Source organism: Oncorhynchus gorbuscha, linkage group LG06 (genome assembly GCF_021184085.1).
Source record: "Oncorhynchus gorbuscha isolate QuinsamMale2020 ecotype Even-year linkage group LG06, OgorEven_v1.0, whole genome shotgun sequence".
Taxonomy (NCBI): domain Eukaryota; kingdom Metazoa; phylum Chordata; class Actinopteri; order Salmoniformes; family Salmonidae; genus Oncorhynchus; species Oncorhynchus gorbuscha.
Genome location: NC_060178.1, coordinates 5464741 through 5489127, shown reverse-complemented (window position 1 = coordinate 5489127; position 24387 = coordinate 5464741). Strand labels below are relative to the sequence as shown.

The window sequence follows — 24387 nt, the reverse complement described above, 5'->3', positions numbered from 1 at the left end:
ATTGAAGAGTTAGGGCCAATCGGGGTTAACATTGAACAGATGGGCCAATCGGGGGTTAACATTGAAGAGTTAGGGCCAATCGGGGGTTAACATTGAAGAGTTAGGGCCAATCGGGGGTTAACATTGAAGAGTTAGGGCCAATCGGGGGTTAACATTGAAGAGTTAGGGCCAATCGGGGGTTAACATTTAAGAGTTAGGGCCAATCGGGGGTTAACATTGAAGAGTTAGGGCCAATCGGGGGTTAACATTGAACAGATGGGCTAACGTACCGCTTAGACGGACACTGGAGGTCCATCTTCTATACAGGCTGTTGTTTGCATGTCCATTTCAACGTAGCCTATAGATGTGATGCGCGTTCGGGAAAGTATTCAGACCCCTCAACTTTTTCCACATTTTGTTATTTTACTTTTTTCTCTCTCTCATCAATCTACACAGAATGACATCACAATACTCCATAATGACATCACAATACCCCATAATGACATCACAATTACCCAATCATGACAAAGCAAAAAAAACTTTTGTTTTTGTTTTTTTAGAAATGTTTGGCAAATATATATATATATATTTTTAAGTAAAACACAAATACCTGATTTACATTAGTATTCAGAGCCTTTGCTATGAGACTCTAAATTGAGTTCAGGTTGCATCCTGTTTCCATTGATCATCCCTGAGATGTTTCAACAACTTGATTGGAGTCCAACTGTGATAAATTCAATTGATTGGACATGATTTGGAAACACACCTGTCTATATATAAGGTCCTACAGTTGACAGAGCAAAGACCAAGCCACGAGGTCAAAGGAATTGTCCGTAGAGCTCCGGGACAGGATACCACTAGCATTCTGAATGCTATTGGTAGTGAAGGTTTGGTAGTGAAGGTTTGGTAGTGAAGGAGGGGTAGTGAAGGGTTGGTAGTGAAGGAGTGGTAGTGAAGGAGTGGAGGTGAAAATTTGGTAGTGAAGGTTTGGTAGTGAAGGTTTGGTAGTGAAGGAGTGGTAGTGAAGGTTTGGTAGTGAAGGACTGGTAGTGAAGGACTGGTAGTGAAGAACGGGTAGTGAAAGTTTGGTAGTGAAGGAGTGGTAGTGAAGGTTTGGTAGTGAAGGACTGGTAGTGAAAGTTTGGTAGTGAAGGAGTGGTAGTGAAGGTTTGGTAGTGAAAGACTAGTAGTGAAAGTTTGGTAGTGAAGGAGTGGTAGTGAAGGTTTGGTAGTGAAGGTTTGGTAGTGAAGGTTTGGTAGTGAAGGTTTGGTAGTGAAGGTTTGGTAGTGAAGGTTTGGTAGTGAAGGTTTGGTAGTGAAGGAGTGGTAGTGAAGGTTTGGTAGTGAAGGTTTGGTAGTGAAGGAGTGGAAGGAGATTCTGGAGGTGCTGTCTGTGCAGCTATAATTGATGGGGTCAGGAGTAGACACTGAAAGACAGAAATGAGCACAGACATTAGGCTACATATCAGCGGAATTATCCAGAGGGACTTACAATAACTGTAAGTAGGGTTAAAAAAACAACAACAACTAAGAAACGACATTTCACAGTCATTGGAAAATGAAAACCTTCGTTAAATCCTTGTTCAGTGTGGAACGTTCAGACTTAACCCATTACCAATCTCTTCGGCAGAAGTGGTCAGTCAGATATTTTACCCACAATCTCTTCGGCAGAAGTGGTCAGTCAGATATTTTACCCACAATCTCTTCCGTCTTTGAAAGGAAAACGCGAGGTCTGGCCCTGACGTCATAGCACTAGAAGGCGGTATACAGTGACGCTTGGAATGAATAAAAACCTGGATCAATAATTCACAAAGTCTCTGAAGAACCACGGGAGCTTATTTCATTCACGGACAATAGAGCAGACAGAAGGGAGCGACGCTCAGTGCAGGCAGGCCATTCACAACACAATGCCAATTCACAACACTTGGTGACTGGTGGGAGAGGTCTATTAGCCTACTTTAAATAGGCCAAGATAAAATGGCAACAAAATCATTAAAGGGATGATGAACTCCTGGATACCATGTTAATGTCTCTGCGTCCAGTATGAAGGAAGTTAAGAGGTAGCCAATGCTAACTAGCGTTAGCGCAATGACTGGAAGTGTATTAAGTATCTGCTAGCATGCTAATAAATACCTATAGACGTTTAGTCATTGGGTATCTGCTGCTAGTAGATACCTATAGACTCATTGGGTATCTGCTGCTAGTAGATACCTATAGTCTTTTTATTTAACCTTTATTTAACTAGGCAAGTCAGTTAAGAACAAATTCTTATTTACAATGACGGTCTACCCCGGGCCAACCCTAACCCGGACGACACTGGGCCAGTTGTGCCCTATGGGACTCCCAATCACGGCCGGTTGTGATACACCCTGGAATCGAACCAAGGTCTGTAGTGACACCTCTAGCACTGAGACACAGTGCCTTAGACCACCGTGATACAGCCTGGAATCGAACCAAGGTCTGTAGTGACGCCTCTAGCACTGAGATACAGTGCCTTAGACCGCTGAGCCACTCAGGAGGCCATATTAAAAGGGCCTCAATAACAAAATCCCAAAGTATCTGTTTTAATTATTAAATCACAAAAACAAAACGAATTGAATAAATATGAATCATATCAACAGATAGCTACGTGAGTATTATGGACACGGCAAATAGATAACTAACCTGGTGAATCTAGCCAGTGTGGCCAGACCTAGGACCCCTCCCAGTCCGTAAACACTGAGCAGTATGGCGTTGATGATGACGTCAGCATGCATCACGTACAGCTGCCATACCAGGAAGTAGACGGACAACAGGGCCGTAGCCACCGTCATGGCCAGGTTAGCCCACATATAACCCTCCGTCTCCTGCAGGTTACCCCTCACACCTGGAAGGAAGTGGGTGGGGAAGGGGGGGAGTGGGAGACATAGCACAGGGTCCTTTGCCGTCCAGAATTTCCTCCCAAGAGCAGTATAGGTCGATCCCACGACAGCGGGAGAGGAAAATATTTTGGGTATCTCAGATTTTTCTGGCAATTCTCACATTGGAACTTCGTTGAGAGGAAGGATGTTTGAAATTATTTGTACATTTGTTACAAGAATGTTGTCTGTTTCATGTACGGTTCACAGATCATAGGGTCTGGCAGGAGGCATGTACAGGACTATAAAGGGCCTAAAATGGCATCGTGATGTTCTAAAAAATTATTTTGTGATACAAATGTAAAAAGCATTTCAAACATCCTTCCTTCCAATGAAGTCATTATGTGAGAATATCCAGAAAAATCTGAGAGAAAAAATATTTTCTGCTCCCGCTGGCGTGAAGTCACCCTTTAATAAGAGGCTGAAATCTCATTCCATCTATTGGCACAATGGACAGTTTTTAACATCTCGTCCCGTGTTTTATGATTCTGATCATCTGGACCAGTCCAGTGACTGCTGTGAAAGGACAGCTGACAACATAGGAAAGTCTGTGTGACAGCTTGGAGAGACAGCTGACCGGAGGGAATAGACCCCACTGGGGCTGTCATGGGTTAGCTACCCATGTTGGCAGTCTCCGACGCTGTTTCAGTATGTTGGAGACACCCACTAAGTGCTACTGAAAGTCAACAAAGGAACATACCCCTAGAGCCTGCGAGAGCTGGGGCGCAAGATGGCTCAACGACTGATCACACGGTTACGGACCAAGGAACGGAAACGACTACGAGTAGGAACACAGCACATGAGATAACCATAACAGCAGCAGGACACACACTTCAGGTGTGCAGCTGTGGTTGGGAGAGAGTAACATCGGCAAGGGGGTTAAGGATCCATCAAGGGAGGAAAAGGTGCTTGGGAGAGCAGAGACAGGGACCTCGCATTGACCAGTACTTCTTACGAAGCAGCCAGTCAAATCAGTCGAATGAAGCACAGCGACGGGACGCAAACCAAAGTTCGCAGAGCATCAGCACCCCTGTAACTGAGGAGGATAACACAAGCAGAGAAATGCCGGTGGATGAACTCACCCAACCACAGAGACCTCTAAAAGAGGAAAAGATCAAAGGGCACAGACCGAGTGTGAAGTGGCCCAAAGCCGTTGAAAAGAGAGAGTGGGAAACAATCAACGACCTGACAAAAATCTTGGAACAACAGGTAGGAACAGCAGAGAAAAAGCTTGAAAGGATGGGAGACATTATCTACCACTACGGAGAAGAGCGCTTTGGAGTAAACGAAAGGAGAAGTGGCAAGACACCACCCCCGCCAGCCAAATCTAGGAGACAGCAGGAGATCGAGATACTTGTCAGAGAGAGAAGGCAGCTGAGGAAGCAGTGGAAGAAGGCCTCTGATGCAGAGAGAGAAGGGCTCATGCTACTCCAAGCAGACATTAAATGTCGGCTGGCAACCTTGCGAAGAGCGGAAAACTTAAGGAAACTTCGTAGGAAGAAGGTACACTCAAGAACACGGTTCTATAAAAAAAACTTTAAGTTTGTCAAAGATCTCTTCGCAAAGGAAAAGTGCGGAATCCTAAAAACTCCAAAGCCTGAACAGGAAGAACATCTGGAAAATGTCCACCAGGACATGAAAAGGCATGAGCAGATGGTCATCCCACATGACATCCCACCTATTCAACCACCAGAATTCAATCTGGACACTGACCCTCCAAAATGGAGGGAAGTAGAGAACGTTGTCCGAAGAGCAAGAGCGGCCTCTGCTCCTGGGCCTAATGGAGTACCATACAAGCTCTACAAGAACGCCCCGGATGTTCTACGCTTTCTTTGGAGGCTCATGAGGATAGTTTGGCAGAAGGAAATAATACCAAAGGCATGGCGAAGGGCTGGTGGTGTGCTAATCCCGAAAGAGAAGGATGCGACAGACATCAGTCAATTCCGACCAATCTCCCCTTCTCAACGTCGAAGGGTAGATCTTTTTTCAGTATAATAGCACAGAGGCTGTCCACTTATCTGGAAAGGAACAAGTACATTGATACATCTGTACAGAAAGCAGGCATTCCTGGTTTCTCTGGTTGCCTGGAACATACTAGTATGATTTGGCACCAGATCCAAACAGCTAAGAAGGACAAGAGAGACCTCTATGTCATCTTCCTCGACCTGGCCAATGCCTTTGGCTCAGTTCCCCACGAACTCCTCTGGGAATCCTTCAACATTTTCCACGTACCAGAACCCATCATTACACTGGTAAAGGCCTATTTCCAAGACCTGCAATTGTGTTTCACAACAGCTGACTTCACAACAACATGGCAGCGCTTGGAAGTAGGCATAATGGCAGGCTGTACAATTTCTCCTCTGGCCTTCACTATAGCCATGGAAGTCATCATCAGGGCATCGAGATGGGTGGTCGGCGGTGAGAGAACTAAGGAAGGGCTCCCTCCCACCTATCCGAGCATACATGGATGACATGACTATACTGACCACCACTGCAGCATGCACCAGGCGACTACTTGCAAAACTGCAGGATAACATCAAGTGGGCCCGGATGAAAATCAAGCCAAGCAAATCTCGAAGCATCTCCATAGTCAAGGGACAGCTTAAAGATGTGAGGTTCTGCATTGGAGATGACCCGATACCAACGGTATCTGAGCAACCCATCAAGAGCCTGGGTAGATGGTACAACGAAAGCCTCCGGGATAAAGATCAAGTGCAGCAAGTAAGGCAGGACATCGCCGACGGTCTTGAGAATATCAACAAGACCCTACTGCCTGGGAGGCTCAAGCTTTGGTGCCTACAGTTTGGACTTCTCCCCCGGGTAATGTGGCCACTCACCGTCTATGAGGTCCCAATAACAACAGTGGAGAATATGGAGCGAACCATTACCTCATACGTGAAGAAATGGCTGGGTGTCCCACGATGCCTGAGTAACATCGGCCTCTATGGCAAAGGGGTACTTGAACTACCTCTTACAAGTCTAACGGAGGAGTACAAGTGCTCTAAAGTAAGACTTCAGATGACATTGAAGGACTCCAAAGACCAGACCATTAGCAAGGCTGCACCTCTCCTACAAACTGGACGGAAATGGACATCATCCAAGGCTGTGCAGCAAGCAACATCAGCCCTGAGACACCAAGACATTGTGGGGAATATCCAGCATGGAAGAGGAGGCTTTGGCCTGGCAGCAAGCAAACCAACGTTCCATAAGGCAACAACATCTGAACGCAGGAAGCTGGTGGTCGAGGAGGTGCGCAGACAGGAGGAGACTGCAAGAAGTGCAAAGGCTGTCTCTCTTGCTAAACAAGGGCAATGGACGCGGTGGGAAGGCCTGGAGAGGAGAAAGATCAACTGGAGTGAGCTTTGGCAAATGGAGGCAAGCAACATCAGCTTCATCATAAGAGCTGTTTATGATGTGCTTCCAACACCAAGAAATCTACATCAATGGTATGGCGAGGACTCGACCTGCCCCCTCTGCCCAGCTCCAGCGACTCTCAGGCATATAATGACAGGTTGCAAGACCAGCCTCTCACAAGGCCGCTACACCTGGAGGCACAATCAGGTCCTCAAGAGCCTGGCTGCAGCACTTGAGACCAATAGGAGTGCAACCAATTCATTACCTCCAAAAACAAGCAATCCCGTCAAAACAACAACATTCATCCGGGAGGGACAGAAAAGGCCCAAGTATCCCCCTACAAAGCCAGAAACTGGACACCTAGCCATGGCCCGGGACTGGAAGATGCTTGTCGATATTGGCCAGCGACTCATTTTTCCACCTGAGATTGCTTCTACCAACCTTAGGCCAGACATGGTACTCTGGTCCCCTTCACGAAAGGTTGTGTACATCATAGAGCTCACAGTCCTCTGTTGAAGAGGCCTACGAGCGCAAGAAACTGCGTTACACAGAGTTGGCAGCAGACGCAACTCAGCGTGGCTGGAATGCAAAGGTCTGGCCAGTTGAAGTGGGATGCAGAGGATTCGTGGCTTCTTCCATCATCAGGTTGCTGAAAGAACTTGGAATCCATGGACAGGCTTTGCGGCAGACCGTCAGAGCAGTTTCTCAAGCAGCTGAAAGAGGCAGCCAGTGGATCTGGATCAAACGGAAGGACCCTTGCTGGGCTATAACTTCATGACCCCCCACCCCCACCTGAGAACCCAATTCAGATCCCTCCAACTTGAGGAAGGCATATGAGGTATGCGGTCAGCTGTATGGCTGGCTCAGGGAAGAGGACGCCCCTGCCTTGCATAGTCCCATGGGCCATCTTAATTGGGCATGGGACACAAGCTAAGGCTTGATTACCCTTTAGCTGGCCACCTTTGATGAGGGTGTTTAGTGATTAAAGGCCGAAACACCCACTGATTCGAAGGCACACTACTGAGGATGTGTCCCAAAATTGACATCTTTCCCCAGTCTAAGAAATAAACCTCCCATGCCACTCTGTCAACATCACGGCAAATCTCATGTGAGTGCATTCCATCTATTGGCACAATGGACAGTTTTTAACATCTCGTCCCGTGTTTTATGATTCCTGAACATCAGACCCCCACTACAGCTCACCCCAGAATCAGACCCCCACTACAGCTCACCCCAGAGTCAGACCCCCACTACAGCTCACCCCAGAATCAGACCCCCACTACAGCTCACCCCAGAGTCAGACCCCCACTACAGCTCACCCCAGAGTCAGACCCCCACTACAACTCACCCCAGAGTCAGACCCCCACTACAACTCACCTCAGAGTCAGACCCCCACTACAACTCACCCCAGAGTCAGACCCCCACTACAACTCACCCCAGTAGAGTCAGACCCCCACTACAACTCACCCCAGAGTCAGACCCCCACTACAACTCACCCCAGAGTCAGACCCCCACTACAACTCACCTCAGTAGAGTCAGACCCCCACTACAACTCACCCCAGTAGAGTGAAACCCCCACTACAACTCACCTCAGTCAGACCCCCACTACAACTCACCCCAGAGTCAGACCACCACTACAACTCACCCCAGAATCAGACCCCCACTACAACTCACCCCAGAGTCAGACCCCCACTACAACTCACCCCAGAGTCAGACCCCCACTACAACTGACCTCAGTAGAGTCAGACCCCACTATAACTCACCCCAGAGTCAGACCCCCACTACAACTCACCCCAGTAGAGTGAAACCCCCACGACAACTCACCCCAGAGTCAGACCCCCACTACAACTCATCTCAGAGTCAGACCCCCACTACAACTCACCCCAGAGTCAGACCCCCACTACAACTCACCTCAGAGTCAGACCGCCACTACAACTCACCCCAGAGTCAGACCCCCACTACAACTCACCCCAGAATCAGACCCCCACTACAGCTCACCCCAGAGTCAGACCCCCACTACAGCTCACCCCAGAGTCAGACCCCCACTACAACTCACCTCAGAGTCAGACCCCCACTACAACTCACCTCAGAGTCAGACCCCCACTACAACTCACCTCAGAGTCAGACCCCCACTACAACTCACCTCAGAGTCAGACCCCCACTACAACTCACCCCAGAGTCAGACCCCCACTACAACTCACCCCAGAGTCAGACCCCCACTACAACTCACCCCAGAGTCAGACCCCCACTACAACTCACCTCAGAGTCAGACCCCCACTACAACTCACCCCAGAGTCAGACCCCCACTACAACTCACCCCAGAGTCAGACCCCCACTACAACTCACCTCAGAGTCAGACCCCCACTACAACTCACCTCAGAGTCAGACCCCCACTACAACTCACCCCAGAGTCAGACCGCCACTACAACTCACCTCAGTAGAATCAGACCCACACTACAACTCACCTCAGAGTCAGACCCCCACTACAACTCACCTCAGTAGAGTCAGACCCCCACTACAACTCACCCCAGAGTCAGACCCCACTACAAATCACCTCAGAGTCAGACCCCCACTACAACTCACCTCAGAGTCAGACCCCCACTACAACTCACCTCAGTAGAGTCAGACCCCCACTACAACACACCTCAGAGTCAGACCCCCACTACAACTCACCCCAGAGCCAGACCCCACTATAACTCACCCCAGAGTCAGACCCCCACTGCAACTCACCCCAGAGTCAGACCCCCAATACAACTCACCCCAGAGTCAGACCCCCACTACAACTCACCCCAGAGTCAGACCCCCACTACAACTCACCTCAGAGAGTCAGACCCCCACTACAACTCACCCCAGAGTCAGACCCCCACTACAACTCACCCCAGAGTCAGACCCCCACTACAACTCACCCCAGAGTCAGACCCCCACTACAACTCACCCCAGTAGAGTCAGACCCCCACTACAACTCACCCCAGAGTCAGACCCCCACTACAACTCACCCCAGAGTCAGACCCCCACTACAACTCACCTCAGTAGAGTCAGACCCCCCACTACAACTCACCCCAGTAGAGTGAAACCCCCACTACAACTCACCTCAGTCAGACCCCACTACAACTCACCCCAGAGTCAGACCACCACTACAACTCACCCCAGAATCAGACCCCCACTACAACTCACCCCAGAGTCAGACCCCCACTACAACTCACCCCAGAGTCAGACCCCCACTACAACTCACCTCAGTAGAGTCAGACCCCACTATAACTCACCCCAGAGTCAGACCCCCACTACAACTCACCCCAGTAGAGTGAAACCCCCCCCACTACAACTCACCCCAGAGTCAGACCCCACTACAACTCATCTCAGAGTCAGACCCCCACTACAACTCACCCCAGAATCAGACCCCCACTACAGCTCACCCCAGAGTCAGACCCCCACTACAGCTCACCCCAGAGTCAGACCCCCACTACAACTCACCCCAGAGTCAGACCCCCACTACAACTCACCTCAGAGTCAGACCCCCACTACAACTCACCCCAGAGTCAGACCCCCACTACAACTCACCCCAGAGTCAGAGTCAGACCCCCACTACAACTCACCCCAGAGTCAGACCCCCACTACAACTCACCCCAGAGTCAGACCCCCACTACAACTCACCTCAGTCAGACCCCACAACTAGAGTCAGACCCCCACTACAACTCACCCCAGTAGTCAGACCCCCACTACAACTCACCTCAGTCAGACCCCCACTACAACTCACCCCAGAGTCAGACCACCACTACAACTCACCCCAGAATCAGACCCCCACTACAACTCACCCCAGACCCCCACTCAGACCCCCACTACAACTCACCCCAGAGTCAGACCCCCACTACAACTGACCTCAGTAGAGTCAGACCCCACTACAACTCACCCCAGAATCAGACCCCCACTACAGCTCACCCCAGAGTCAGACCCCCACGACAACTCACCCCAGAGTCAGACCCCCACTACAACTCATCTCAGAGTCAGACCCCCACTACAACTCACCCCAGAGTCAGACCCCCACTACAACTCACCTCAGAGTCAGACCGCCACTACAACTCACCCCAGAGTCAGACCCCCACTACAACTCACCCCAGAATCAGACCCCCACTACAGCTCACCCCAGAGTCAGACCCCCACTACAGCTCACCCCAGAGTCAGACCCCCACTACAACTCACCTCAGAGTCAGACCCCCACTACAACTCACCTCAGAGTCAGACCCCCACTACAACTCACCTCAGAGTCAGACCCCCACTACAACTCACCTCAGAGTCAGACCCCCACTACAACTCACCCCAGAGTCAGACCCCCACTACAACTCACCCCAGAGTCAGACCCCCACTACAACTCACCCCAGAGTCAGACCCCCACTACAACTCACCTCAGAGTCAGACCCCCACTACAACTCACCCCAGAGTCAGACCCCCACTACAACTCACCCCAGAGTCAGACCCCACTACAACTCACCTCAGAGTCAGACCCCCACTACAACTCACCTCAGAGTCAGACCCCACTACAACTCACCCCAGAGTCAGACCGCCACTACAACTCACCTCAGTAGAATCAGACCCACACTACAACTCACCTCAGAGTCAGACCCCCACTACAACTCACCTCAGTAGAGTCAGACCCCCACTACAACTCACCCCAGAGTCAGACCCCCACTACAAATCACCTCAGAGTCAGACCCCACTACAACTCACCTCAGAGTCAGACCCCCACTACAACTCACCTCAGTAGAGTAAGACCCCCACTACAACACACCTCAGAGTCAGACCCCCACTACAACTCACCCCAGAGCCAGACCCCCACTATAACTCACCCCAGAGTCAGACCCCCACTGCAACTCACCCCAGAGTCAGACCCCCAATACAACTCACCCCAGAGTCAGACCCCACTACAACTCACCCCAGAGTCAGACCCCCACTACAACTCACCTCAGAGTCAGACCCCCACTACAACTCACCCCAGAGTCAGACCCCCACTACAACTCACCCCAGAGTCAGACCCCCACTACAACTCACCCCAGTAGAGTCAGACCCCCACTACAACTCACCCCAGAGTCAGACCCCCACTACAACTCACCCCAGAGTCAGACCCCACTACAACTCACCTCAGTAGAGTCAGACCCCCACTACAACTCACCCCAGTAGAGTGAAACCCCCACTACAACTCACCTCAGTCAGACCCCCACTACAACTCACCCCAGAGTCAGACCACCACTACAACTCACCCCAGAATCAGACCCCCACTACAACTCACCCCAGAGTCAGACCCCACTACAACTCACCCCAGAGTCAGACCCCCACTACAACTGACCTCAGTAGAGTCAGACCCCCACTATAACTCACCCCAGAGTCAGACCCCACTACAACTCACCCCAGTAGAGTGAAACCCCCACGACAACTCACCCCAGAGTCAGACCCCCACTACAACTCATCTCAGAGTCAGACCCCCACTACAACTCACCCCAGAGTCAGACCCCCACTACAACTCACCTCAGAGTCAGACCGCCACTACAACTCACCCCAGAGTCAGACCCCCACTACAACTCACCCCAGAATCAGACCCCCACTACAGCTCACCCCAGAGTCAGACCCCCACTACAGCTCACCCCAGAGTCAGACCCCCACTACAACTCACCTCAGAGTCAGACCCCCACTACAACTCACCTCAGAGTCAGACCCCCACTACAACTCACCTCAGAGTCAGACCCCCACTACAACTCACCTCAGAGTCAGACCCCCACTACAACTCACCCCAGAGTCAGACCCCCACTACAACTCACCCCAGAGTCAGACCCCCACTACAACTCACCCCAGAGTCAGACCCCCACTACAACTCACCTCAGAGTCAGACCCCCACTACAACTCACCCCAGAGTCAGACCCCCACTACAACTCACCCCAGAGTCAGACCCCCACTACAACTCACCTCAGAGTCAGACCCCCACTACAACTCACCTCAGAGTCAGACCCCCACTACAACTCACCCCAGAGTCAGACCGCCACTACAACTCACCTCAGTAGAATCAGACCCACACTACAACTCACCTCAGAGTCAGACCCCCACTACAACTCACCTCAGTAGAGTCAGACCCCCACTACAACTCACCCCAGAGTCAGACCCCCACTACAAATCACCTCAGAGTCAGACCCCCACTACAACTCACCTCAGAGTCAGACCCCCACTACAACTCACCTCAGTAGAGTAAGACCCCCACTACAACACACCTCAGAGTCAGACCCCCACTACAACTCACCCCAGAGCCAGACCCCCACTATAACTCACCCCAGAGTCAGACCCCCACTGCAACTCACCCCAGAGTCAGACCCCCAATACAACTCACCCCAGAGTCAGACCCCCACTACAACTCACCCCAGAGTCAGACCCCCACTACAACTCACCTCAGAGTCAGACCCCCACTACAACTCACCCCAGAGTCAGACCCCACTACAACTCACCCCAGAGTCAGACCCCCACTACAACTCACCCCAGAGTCAGACCCCCACTACAACTCACCTCAGAGTCAGACCCCCACTACAACTCACCCCAGTAGAGTCAGACCCCCACTACAACTCACCCCAGAGTCAGACCCCCACTACAACTCACCCCAGAGTCAGACCCACACAAGAACTCACCTCAGAGTCAGACCCCCACCACAACTCACCCCAGAGTCAGACCCCACTACAACTCACCTCAAAGTCAGACCCCCACTACAACTCACCCCAGACTCAGACCCCCACTACAACTCACCTCAGAGTCAGACCCCCACTACAACTCACCCCAGAGTCAGACCCCCACTACAACTCACCCCAGAGTCAGACCCCCACTACAACTCACCTCAGAGTCAGACCCCCACTACAACTCACCCCAGTAGAGTCAAACCCCCACTACAACTCACCCCAGAGTAGAGTGAAACCCCCACTACAACTCACCTCAGAGTCAGACCACCACTACAACTCACCCCAGAGTCAGACCCCACTACAACTCACCCCAGTAGAGTCAGACCCCACTACAACTCACCTCAGAGTCAGACCCCACTACAACTCACCTCAGTAGAGTCAGACCCCCACTACAACTCACCCCAGAGTCAGACCCCCACTACAAATCACCTCAGAGTCAGACCCCCACTACAACTCACCTCAGTAGAGTCAGACCCCCACTACAACTCACCCCAGAGTCAGACCCCCACTACAAATCACCTCAGAGTCAGACCCCCACTACAACTCACCTCAGAGTCAGACCCCCACTACAACTCACCTCAGAGTCAGACCCCCACTACAACTCACCCCAGAGTCAGACCGCCACTACAACTCACCTCAGTAGAATCAGACCCCCACTACAAATCACCTCAGAGTCAGACCCCCACTACAACTCACCTCAGAGTCAGACCCCCACTACAACTCACCTCAGTAGAGTAAGACCCCCACTACAACACACCTCAGAGTCAGACCCCCACTACAACTCACCCCAGAGCCAGACCCCACTATAACTCACCCCAGAGTCAGACCCCCACTGCAACTCACCCCAGAGTCAGACCCCCAATACAACTCACCCCAGAGTCAGACCCCCACTACAACTCACCCCAGAGTCAGACCCCACTACAACTCACCTCAGAGTCAGACCCCCACTACAACTCACCCCAGAGTCAGACCCCACTACAACTCACCCCAGAGTCAGACCCCCACTACAACTCACCCCAGAGTCAGACCCCCACTACAACTCACCCCAGAGTCAGACCCCCACTACAACTCACCCCAGAGAGTCAGACCCCCACAAGAACTCACCCCAGAGTCAGACCCCCACCACAACTCACCCCAGAGTCAGACCCCCACTACAACTCACCTCAAAGTCAGACCCCCACTACAACTCACCCCAGACTCAGACCCCCACTACAACTCACCTCAGAGTCAGACCCCCACTACAACTCACCCCAGAGTCAGACCCCCACTACAACTCACCTCAGAGTCAGACCCCCACTACAACTCACCTCAAACTTCAGACCCCCATTACAACTCACCCCAGAGTCAGACCCCACTACAACTCACCTCAGAGTCAGACCCCCACTACAACTCACCTCAGAGTCAGACCCCCACTACAACTCACCCCAGTAGAGTCAAACCCCCACTACAACTCACCCCAGTAGAGTGAAACCCCCACTACAACTCACCTCAGAGTCAGACCACCACTACAACTCACCCCAATAGAGTCAGACCCCACTACAACTCACCCCAGTAGAGTCAGACCCACACTACAACTCACCTCAGAGTCAGACCCCCACTACAACTCACCTCAGTAGAGTCAGACCCCCACTACAACTCACCCCAGAGTCAGACCCCCACTACAAATCACCTCAGAGTCAGACCCCCACTACAACTCACCTCAGTAGAGTCAGACCCCACTACAACTCACCCCAGAGTCAGACCCCCACTACAAATCACCTCAGAGTCAGACCCCCACTACAACTCACCTCAGAGTCAGACCCCCACTACAACTCACCTCAGAGTCAGACCCCCACTACAACTCACCCCAGAGTCAGACCGCCACTACAACTCACCTCAGTAGAATCAGACCCCCACTACAAATCACCTCAGAGTCAGACCCCCACTACAACTCACCTCAGAGTCAGACCCCCACTACAACTCACCTCAGTAGAGTAAGACCCCACTACAACACACCTCAGAGTCAGACCCCCACTACAACTCACCCCAGAGCCAGACCCCCACTATAACTCACCCCAGAGTCAGACCCCCACTGCAACTCACCCCAGAGTCAGACCCCCAATACAACTCACCCCAGAGTCAGACCCCCACTACAACTCACCCCAGAGTCAGACCCCCACTACAACTCACCTCAGAGTCAGACCCCCACTACAACTCACCCCAGAGTCAGACCCCCACTACAACTCACCCCAGAGTCAGACCCCCACTACAACTCACCCCAGAGTCAGACCCCCACTACAACTCACCTCAGAGTCAGACCCCCACTACAACTCACCCCAGTAGAGTCAGACCCCCACTACAACTCACCCCAGAGTCAGACCCCCACTACAACTCACCCCAGAGTCAGACCCACACAAGAACTCACCTCAGAGTCAGACCCCCACCACAACTCACCCCAGAGTCAGACCCCACTACAACTCACCTCAAAGTCAGACCCCCACTACAACTCACCCCAGACTCAGACCCCCACTACAACTCACCTCAGAGTCAGACCCCCACTACAACTCACCCCAGAGTCAGACCCCCACTACAACTCACCTCAGAGTCAGACCCCCACTACAACTCACCCCAGAGTCAGACCCCCACTACAACTCACCCCAGAGTCAGACCCCCACTACAACTCACCTCAGAGTCAGACCCCCACTACAACTCACCCCAGAGTCAGACCCCCACTACAACTCACCTCAGAGTCAGACCCCCACTACAACTCACCCCAGAGTCAGACCCCACTACAACTCACCCCAGAGTCAGACCCCCACTACAACTCATCTCAGAGTCAGACCCCACTACAACTCACCCCAGAGTCAGACCCCCACTACAACTCACCTCAGAGTCAGACCCCCACTACAACTCACCCCAGAGTCAGACCCCCACTACAACTCACCCCAGAATCAGACCCCCACTACAGCTCACCCCAGAGTCAGACCCCCACTACAGCTCACCCCAGAGTCAGACCCCCACTAACTCACCTCAGAGTCAGACCCCCACTACAACTCACCTCAGAGTCAGACCCCCACTACAACTCACCTCAGAGTCAGACCCCCACTACAACTCACCTCAGAGTCAGACCCCCACTACAACTCACCCCAGAGTCAGACCCCCACTACAACTCACCCAGAGTCAGACCCCCACTACAACTCACCCCAGAGTCAGACCCCACTACAACTCACCTCAGAGTCAGACCCCACTACAACTCACCTCAGAGTCAGACCCCACTACAACTCACCCCAGAGTCAGACCCCCACTACAACTCACCTCAGAGTCAGACCCCCACTACAACTCACCCCAGAGTCAGACCCCCACTACAACTCACCCCAGAGTCAGACCCCACTACAACTCACCCAGAGTCAGACCCCCACTACAACTCACCTCAGAGTCAGACCCCCACTACAACTCACCTCAGAGTCAGACCCCCACTACAACTCACCCCAGAGTCAGACCCCCACTACAACTCACCCCAGAGTCAGACCCCCACTACAACTCACCCCAGAGTCAGACCCCCACTACAACTCACCTCAGAGTCAGACCCCCACTACAACTCACCCCAGAGTAAGACCCCCACTACAACACACCTCAGAGTCAGACCCCCACTACAACTCACCCCAGAGTCAGACCCCCACTACTCACCCCAGAGTCAGACCCCCCACTAGAACTCACCCCAGAGTCAGACCCCCACTACAACTCACCCCAGAGTCAGACCCCCACTACAACTCACCCCAGAGTCAGACCCCCACTACAACTCACCCCAGAGTCAGACCCCCACTACAACTCACCCCAGAGTCAGACCCCCACTACAACTCACCCCAGAGTCAGACCCCCACTACAACTCACCTCAGAGTCAGACCCCACTACAACTCACCCCAGTAGAGTCAGACCCCCACTACAACTCACCCCAGAGTCAGACCCCCACTACAACTCACCCCAGAGTCAGACCCCACTACAACTCACCTCAGAGTCAGACCCCCACCACAACTCACCCCAGAGTCAGACCCCACTCAGACCCCAAAGTCAGACCCCCACTACAACTCACCCCAGACTCAGACCCCCACTACAACTCACCTCAGAGTCAGACCCCCACTACAACTCACCTCAGAGTCAGACCCCCACTACAACTCACCCCAGTAGAGTCAAACCCCACTACAACTCACCCCAGTAGAGTGAAACCCCACTACAACTCACCTCAGAGTCAGACCACCACTACAACTCACCCCAATAGAGTCAGACCCCACTACAACTCACCCCAGTAGAGTCAGACCCCACTACAACTCACCTCAGAGTCAGACCCCCACTACAACTCACCTCAGTAGAGTCAGACCCCCACTACAACTCACCCCAGAGTCAGACCCCCACCAAATCACCTCAGAGTCAGACCCCCACTACAACTCACCTCAGTAGAGTCAGACCCCCACTACAACTCACCCCAGAGTCAGACCCCCACTACAAATCACCCCAGAGTCAGACCCCCACTCAGACCCCCCCCACTACAACTCACCTCAGAGTCAGACCCCCACTACAACTCACCCCAGAGTCAGACCGCCACTACAACTCACCTCAGTAGAATCAGACCCCCACTACAAATCACCTCAGAGTCAGACCCCCACTACAACTCACCTCAGAGTCAGACCCCCACTACAACTCACCTCAGTAGAGTAAGACCCCCACTACAACACACCTCAGAGTCAGACCCCCACTACAACTCACCCCAGAGCCAGACCCCCACTATAACTCACCCCAGAGTCAGACCCCCACTGCAACTCACCCCAGAGTCAGACCCCCAATACAACTCACCCCAGAGTCAGACCCCCACTACAACTCACCCCAGAGTCAGACCCCCACTACAACTCACCTCAGAGTCAGACCCCCACTACAACTCACCCCAGAGTCAGACCCCCACTACAACTCACCCCAGAGTCAGACCCCCACTACAACTCACCCCAGAGTCAGACCCCCACTACAACTCACCTCAGAGTCAGACCCCCACTACAACTCACCCCAGTAGAGTCAGACCCCACTACAACTCACCCCAGAGTCAGACCCCCACTACAACTCACCCCAGAGTCAGACCCACACAAGAACTCACCTCAGAGTCAGACCCCCACCACAACTCACCCCAGAGTCAGACCCCACTACAACTCACCTCAAAGTCAGACCCCCACTACAACTCACCCCAGACTCAGACCCCCACTACAACTCACCTCAGAGTCAGACCCCCACTACAACTCACCCCAGAGTCAGACCCCCACTACAACTCACCTCAGAGTCAGACCCCCACTACAACTCACCTCAAACTTCAGACCCCCATTACAACTCACCCCAGAGTCAGACCCCCACTACAACTCACCTCAGAGTCAGACCCCCACTACAACTCACCTCAGAGTCAGACCCCCACTACAACTCACCCCAGTAGAGTCAAACCCCCACTACAACTCACCCCAGTAGAGTGAAACCCCCACTACAACTCACCTCAGAGTCAGACCACCACTACAACTCACCCCAATAGAGTCAGACCCCACTACAACTCACCCCAGTAGAGTCAGACCCACACTACAACTCACCTCAGAGTCAGACCCCCACTACAACTCACCTCAGTAGAGTCAGACCCCACTACAACTCACCCCAGAGTCAGACCCCACTACAAATCACCTCAGAGTCAGACCCCCACTACAACTCACCTCAGTAGAGTCAGACCCCACTACAACTCACCCCAGAGTCAGACCCCCACTACAAATCACCTCAGAGTCAGACCCCCACTACAACTCACCTCAGAGTCAGACCCCCACTACAACTCACCTCAGAGTCAGACCCCACTACAACTCACCCCAGAGTCAGACCGCCACTACAACTCACCTCAGTAGAATCAGACCCCCACTACAAATCACCTCAGAGTCAGACCCCCACTACAACTCACCTCAGAGTCAGACCCCCACTACAACTCACCTCAGTAGAGTAAGACCCCCACTACAACACACCTCAGAGTCAGACCCCCACTACAACTCACCCCAGAGCCAGACCCCCACTATAACTCACCCCAGAGTCAGACCCCCACTGCAACTCACCCCAGAGTCAGACCCCCAATACAACTCACCCCAGAGTCAGACCCCCACTACAACTCACCCCAGAGTCAGACCCCCACTACAACTCACCTCAGAGTCAGACCCCCACTACAACTCACCCCAGAGTCAGACCCCCACTACAACTCACCCCAGAGTCAGACCCCCACTACAACTCACCTCAGAGTCAGACCCCCACTACAACTCACCCAGAGTCAGACCCCACTACAACTCACCCCAGAGTCAGACCCCCACTACAACTCACCCCAGAGTCAGACCCCCACTACAACTCACCTCAGAGTCAGACCCCACTACAACTCACCTCAGAGTCAGACCCCCACTACAACTCACCCCAATAGAGTCAGACCCCCACTACAACTCACCCCAGTAGAGTCAGACCCCACTACAACTCACCCCAGAGTCAGACCCCACTACAACTCACCTCAGTAGAGTCAGACCCCCACTACAACTCACCCCAGAGTCAGACCCCACTACAACTCACCCCAGAGTCAGACCCCCACTACAACTCACCCCAGAGTCAGACCCACACAAGAACTCACCTCAGAGTCAGACCCCCACCACAACTCACCCCAGAGTCAGACCCCCACTACAACTCACCTCAAAGTCAGACCCCCACTACAACTCACCCAGACTCAGACCCCCACTACAACTCACCTCAGAGTCAGACCCCACTACAACTCACCCCAGAGTCAGACCCCCACTACAACTCACCTCAGAGTCAGACCCCCACTACAACTCACCCCAGAGTCAGACCCCCACTACAACTCACCCCAGAGTCAGACCCCCACTACAACTCACCTCAGAGTCAGACCCCCACTACAACTCACCTCAGAGTCAGACCCCACTACAACTCACCTCAGAGTCAGACCCCCACTACAACTCACCCCAATAGAGTCAGACCCCACTACAACTCACCCCAGTAGAGTCAGACCCACATTACAACTCACCTCAGAGTCAGACCCCCACTACAACTCACCTCAGTAGAGTCAGACCCCCACTACAACTCACCCCAGAGTCAGACCCCCACTACAAATCACCTCAGAGTCAGACCCCCACTACAACTCACCTCAGTAGAGTCAGACCCCACTACAACTCACCCCAGAGTCAGACCCCCACTACAAATCACCTCAGAGTCAGACCCCCACTACAACTCACCTCAGAGTCAGACCCCCACTATAACTCACCTCAGAGTCAGACCCCCACTACAACTCACCCCAGAGTCAGACCGCCACTACAACTCACCTCAGTAGAATCAGACCCCCACTACAAATCACCTCAGAGTCAGACCCCCACTACAACTCACCTCAGAGTCAGACCCCCACTACAACTCACCTCAGTAGAGTAAGACCCCCACTACAACACACCTCAGAGTCAGACCCCCACTACAACTCACCCCAGAGCCAGACCCCCACTATAACTCACCCCAGAGTCAGACCCCCACTGCAACTCACCCCAGAGTCAGACCCCAATACAACTCACCCCAGAGTCAGACCCCCACTACAACTCACCCCAGAGTCAGACCCCCACTACAACTCACCTCAGAGTCAGACCCCCACTACAACTCACCCCAGAGTCAGACCCCACTACAACTCACCCCAGAGTCAGACCCCACTACAACTCACCCCAGAGTCAGACCCCCACTACAACTCACCTCAGAGTCAGACCCCCACTACAACTCACCCCAGTAGAGTCAGACCCCCACTACAACTCACCCCAGAGTCAGACCCCCACTACAACTCACCCCAGAGTCAGACCCACACAAGAACTCACCTCAGAGTCAGACCCCCACCACAACTCACCCCAGAGTCAGACCCCCACTACAACTCACCTCAAAGTCAGACCCCCACTACAACTCACCCCAGAGTCAGACCCCCACTACAACTCACCTCAGAGTCAGACCCCCACTACAACTCACCTCAGAGTCAGACCCCCACTACAACTCACCCCAGTAGAGTCAAACCCCCACTACAACTCACCCCAGTAGAGTGAAACCCCCACTACAACTCACCTCAGAGTCAGACCACCACTACAACTCACCCCAATAGAGTCAGACCCACTACAACTCAGCCCAGTAGAGTCAGACCCCCACTACAACTCACCCCTGTAGAGTCAGACCCCCACTACAACTCACCCCAGTAGAGTCAGACCCCCACTACAACTCACCACAGTAGAGTCAGACCCCCACTACAACTCACCACAGTAGAGTCAGACCCCCACTACAACTCACCCCAGTAGAGTCAGACCCCCACTTTACAACCCACCTCAGTAGAGTCAGACCCCCACTGCAACTCACCACAGTAGAGTCGGAACAGCTCAAGACAAGCCATGAAGAAGAGCAGACCTACGTCCTGGGTTAGGAGGTCATCAGGGTAGCTCATCACACGACCTAGAGGACAGGCAGCAAACCAGAGACGGAGTGAAGACCAGAACTATCTCAGGACCATTTTTGCAACAGGCCTACAAACAAATGTCTCTTTGTCTAGGTATTTCTGCTGCACACAAACAGGGACAATAAAGATGTTCTGAACTGAATCAACTCTACTAGAGTACATGACGTAACAAACAGTGTAGTCTGCATGCGGAAGATTTGTCTCTCTCTCTCTCACACAACAACAACAACAACAACAACAACAGTCTGCATACAGAGAATAGTCTCTCTCTCTCTCTCTCTCTCTCTCTCTCTCTCTCTCTCTCTCTCTCTCTCTCTCTCTCTCTCACACAACAACAACAACAACAGTCTGCATACAGAGAATAGTCTCTCTCTCTCTCTCTCTCTCTCTCTCTCTCTCTCTCTCTCTCTCTCTCTCTCTCTCTCTCACACACAACAACAACAACAGTCTGCATGCAGAAGGTGCCTCACTCTTGTAGATGATCATGCAGAATGTAGAGAGGAAGTAGAATACATAGTAAAGAGCAGTAAGGTAGAGCAGGAGCTGGAGAGGAACAGACGACAGCTGGAGGTGGTGGTTAAGGGCCGATTTCATTATCTGTATTGTGTGTGTGTGTGTGTGTGTGTGTGTGTGTGTGTGTGTGTGTGTGTGTGTGTGTGTGTGTGTGTGTGTGTGTGTGTGTGTGTGTGTGTGTGTGTGTGTGTGTGTGTGTGTGTGTGTGTGTGTGTGTGTGTGTGTGTTCAATTCGTTTTAAAATATCCATACATTTTTATTTCCAAGGGAAGAAACACTTTGACACTTTTTAAAAAACGTGTTGCTATGTTCATTGCTAACTTTATTTTGAAAAGGATACAACAACAGGAGACTTGCCTGCAAGGAAATCAAACAATGTGTGAAATTCTGTGAGCAAATATCAGTACGTTTCTCACACACAACCGTATAAATACACACTATCTGTCCTAGCAGTAAATTAATCATCAGAATATGGGACTGTCAAATTATTAAATCCGATATACATTTGAAATTCATAGTTAGGTTTGTAAATGCATGCGTGGCTATAGCAACGCATCCTACCTGCTCTGTTCGCCGCCATGTTGAATGTTGCTGCTCCTTCTTCACCAGTGGAGTTTAAATAACCAGCGGTTACATATCTCCATCTAGTGGACTGGAAGGGGAAGTGCAGGGCAGAAAAACACCCAGGGTCCTGTCGCGTTAAATCGGGCATTGTAATTATCACAACACTCACAAATACGAAAACACACACACACACACACACACACACACACACACACACACACACACACACTGAGGGTTATCTTGTGGAATGTGGCAGTGGCATGAGGGGGAAATAAGTGAAGAAAAACATTTGCTCTCTCTCTCTCTCTCTCTCTCTCTCTGAGAGAGAGAGAGAGAGAGAGAGAGAGAGAGAGAGAGAGAGAGAGAGAGAGAGAGAGAGAGAGAGAGAGAGAGAGAGAGAGAGAGAGAGAGAGAGAGAGTAATGAAATATAACAATTTACACCATAGAATTACTAAATGTATGTAGTTATTAGTAAAATTATTACGACTTAGCTCATTCTATTTATATGGTTTACAAACCAGAAACTTCCAAAACTAATTTATTAATTTTCCCCTTTCCACCCCCGAATTAGTCCTTTTGGAAGTTTTTATTGGTAAACTCTTTGGTTATTTAAAGCTCCTTTATCACTCACACACACACACACACACACACACACACACACACACACACACACACACACACACACACACACACACACACACACACACACACACACACACACACACACACACACACACACACACACACACACACACACACACCCTCTCCATTTCACGTACAGTCTAATATAGAAATGACAAAATAGCGTTAATCAGCTGTTTTATTGTCTCTGTCTCTCCATCTCTCTCTTCTATCTCCCCCTCTTTCTCTCTGTCTCTGTCTTTCTATCTCCCCCCTCTTTCTCTCCATCTCTCTCTTCTATCTCCCCCTCTTTCTCTCCATCTCTGTCTTTCTATCTCCCCCTCTTTCTCTCAATCTCTCTCTTTCTATCTCCCCTTTCTTTCTCTCCATCTCCCCTCTCTCTTCTATCTCCCCTCTTTCTCTCCATCTCTCTTTCTCTCAATCTCTCTTTCTATCTCCCCTCTTTCTCTCTCTCTCTATCTCCCCCTCTTTCTCCATCTCTCTCTTTCTATCTCCCCTCCTCTTTCTCTCAATCTCTCTCTTTCTATCTCCCCCTCTTTCTCTCCATCTCTCTGTTCTATCTCCCCTCTTTCTTCCATCTCTCCTTTCTATCTCCCCTCTCTTCCATCTCTGTTCATCTCTCTCTTTCTCTCCATCTCTCTTTCTATCTCCCCCTCTTTCTCTCCATCTCTCTCTTCTATCTCCCCTCTTTCTCTCTCATCTCTCTCTCTTCTATCTCCCCTCTTACTCTCAATCTCTCTCTTTCTATCTCCCCCTCTTTCTCTCAATCATGGTGCTTGCCTACGGAGCTGTGAGGGGAACGGCACCTCAGTACCTCCAGGCTCTGATCAGGCCCTACACCCAAACAAGGGCACTGCGTTCATCCACCTCTGGCCTGCTCGCCTCCCTACCACTGAGGAAGTACAGTTCCCGCTCAGCCCAGTCAAAACTGTTCGCTGCTCTGGCCCCCCAATGGTGGAACAAACTCCCTCACGACGCCAGGACAGCGGAGTCAATCACCACCTTCCGGAGACACCTGAAACCTGATAAGGTTGGAGAGAAATGGATGATTCCACCTCTTTAAGGAATACCTAGGATAGGATAAGTAATCCTTCTCACCCCCCTTTAAGATTTAGATGCACTATTGTAAAGTGACTGTTCCACTGGATGTCATAAGGTGAATGCACCAATTTGTAAGTCGCTCTGGATAAGAGCGTCTGCTAAATGACTTAAATGTAAATGTAAATCTCTCTC

General features: G+C 51.7%; 1 protein-coding gene across 2 annotated transcripts; it reads right to left on the bottom strand.

The window, feature by feature from the left end:
• Positions 1 to 703: 703 nt before the first annotated feature.
• On the bottom strand, positions 704 to 22536 carry LOC124036975 (transmembrane protein 80-like). 2 transcript variants are annotated; one of them, XM_046351588.1, is made up of 6 exons: positions 22509 to 22536; positions 22288 to 22304; positions 21905 to 21998; positions 21338 to 21430; positions 2644 to 2845; positions 1032 to 1406 (listed from the first exon to the last, which is right to left on the bottom strand). In XM_046351588.1, exons 1-6 carry the CDS (start codon positions 22525 to 22527, stop codon positions 1394 to 1396), a joined length of 438 nt encoding a protein of 145 aa, XP_046207544.1. In that variant the 5' UTR covers positions 22528 to 22536; the 3' UTR covers positions 1032 to 1393. The 2 variants fall into 2 exon arrangements, with proteins under 2 accessions (XP_046207543.1, XP_046207544.1); XM_046351587.1 differs by lacking the exon at positions 2644 to 2845 and having other exon boundaries at positions 704 to 1406.
• Between the last annotated feature and the right edge of the window lie 1851 nt (positions 22537 to 24387).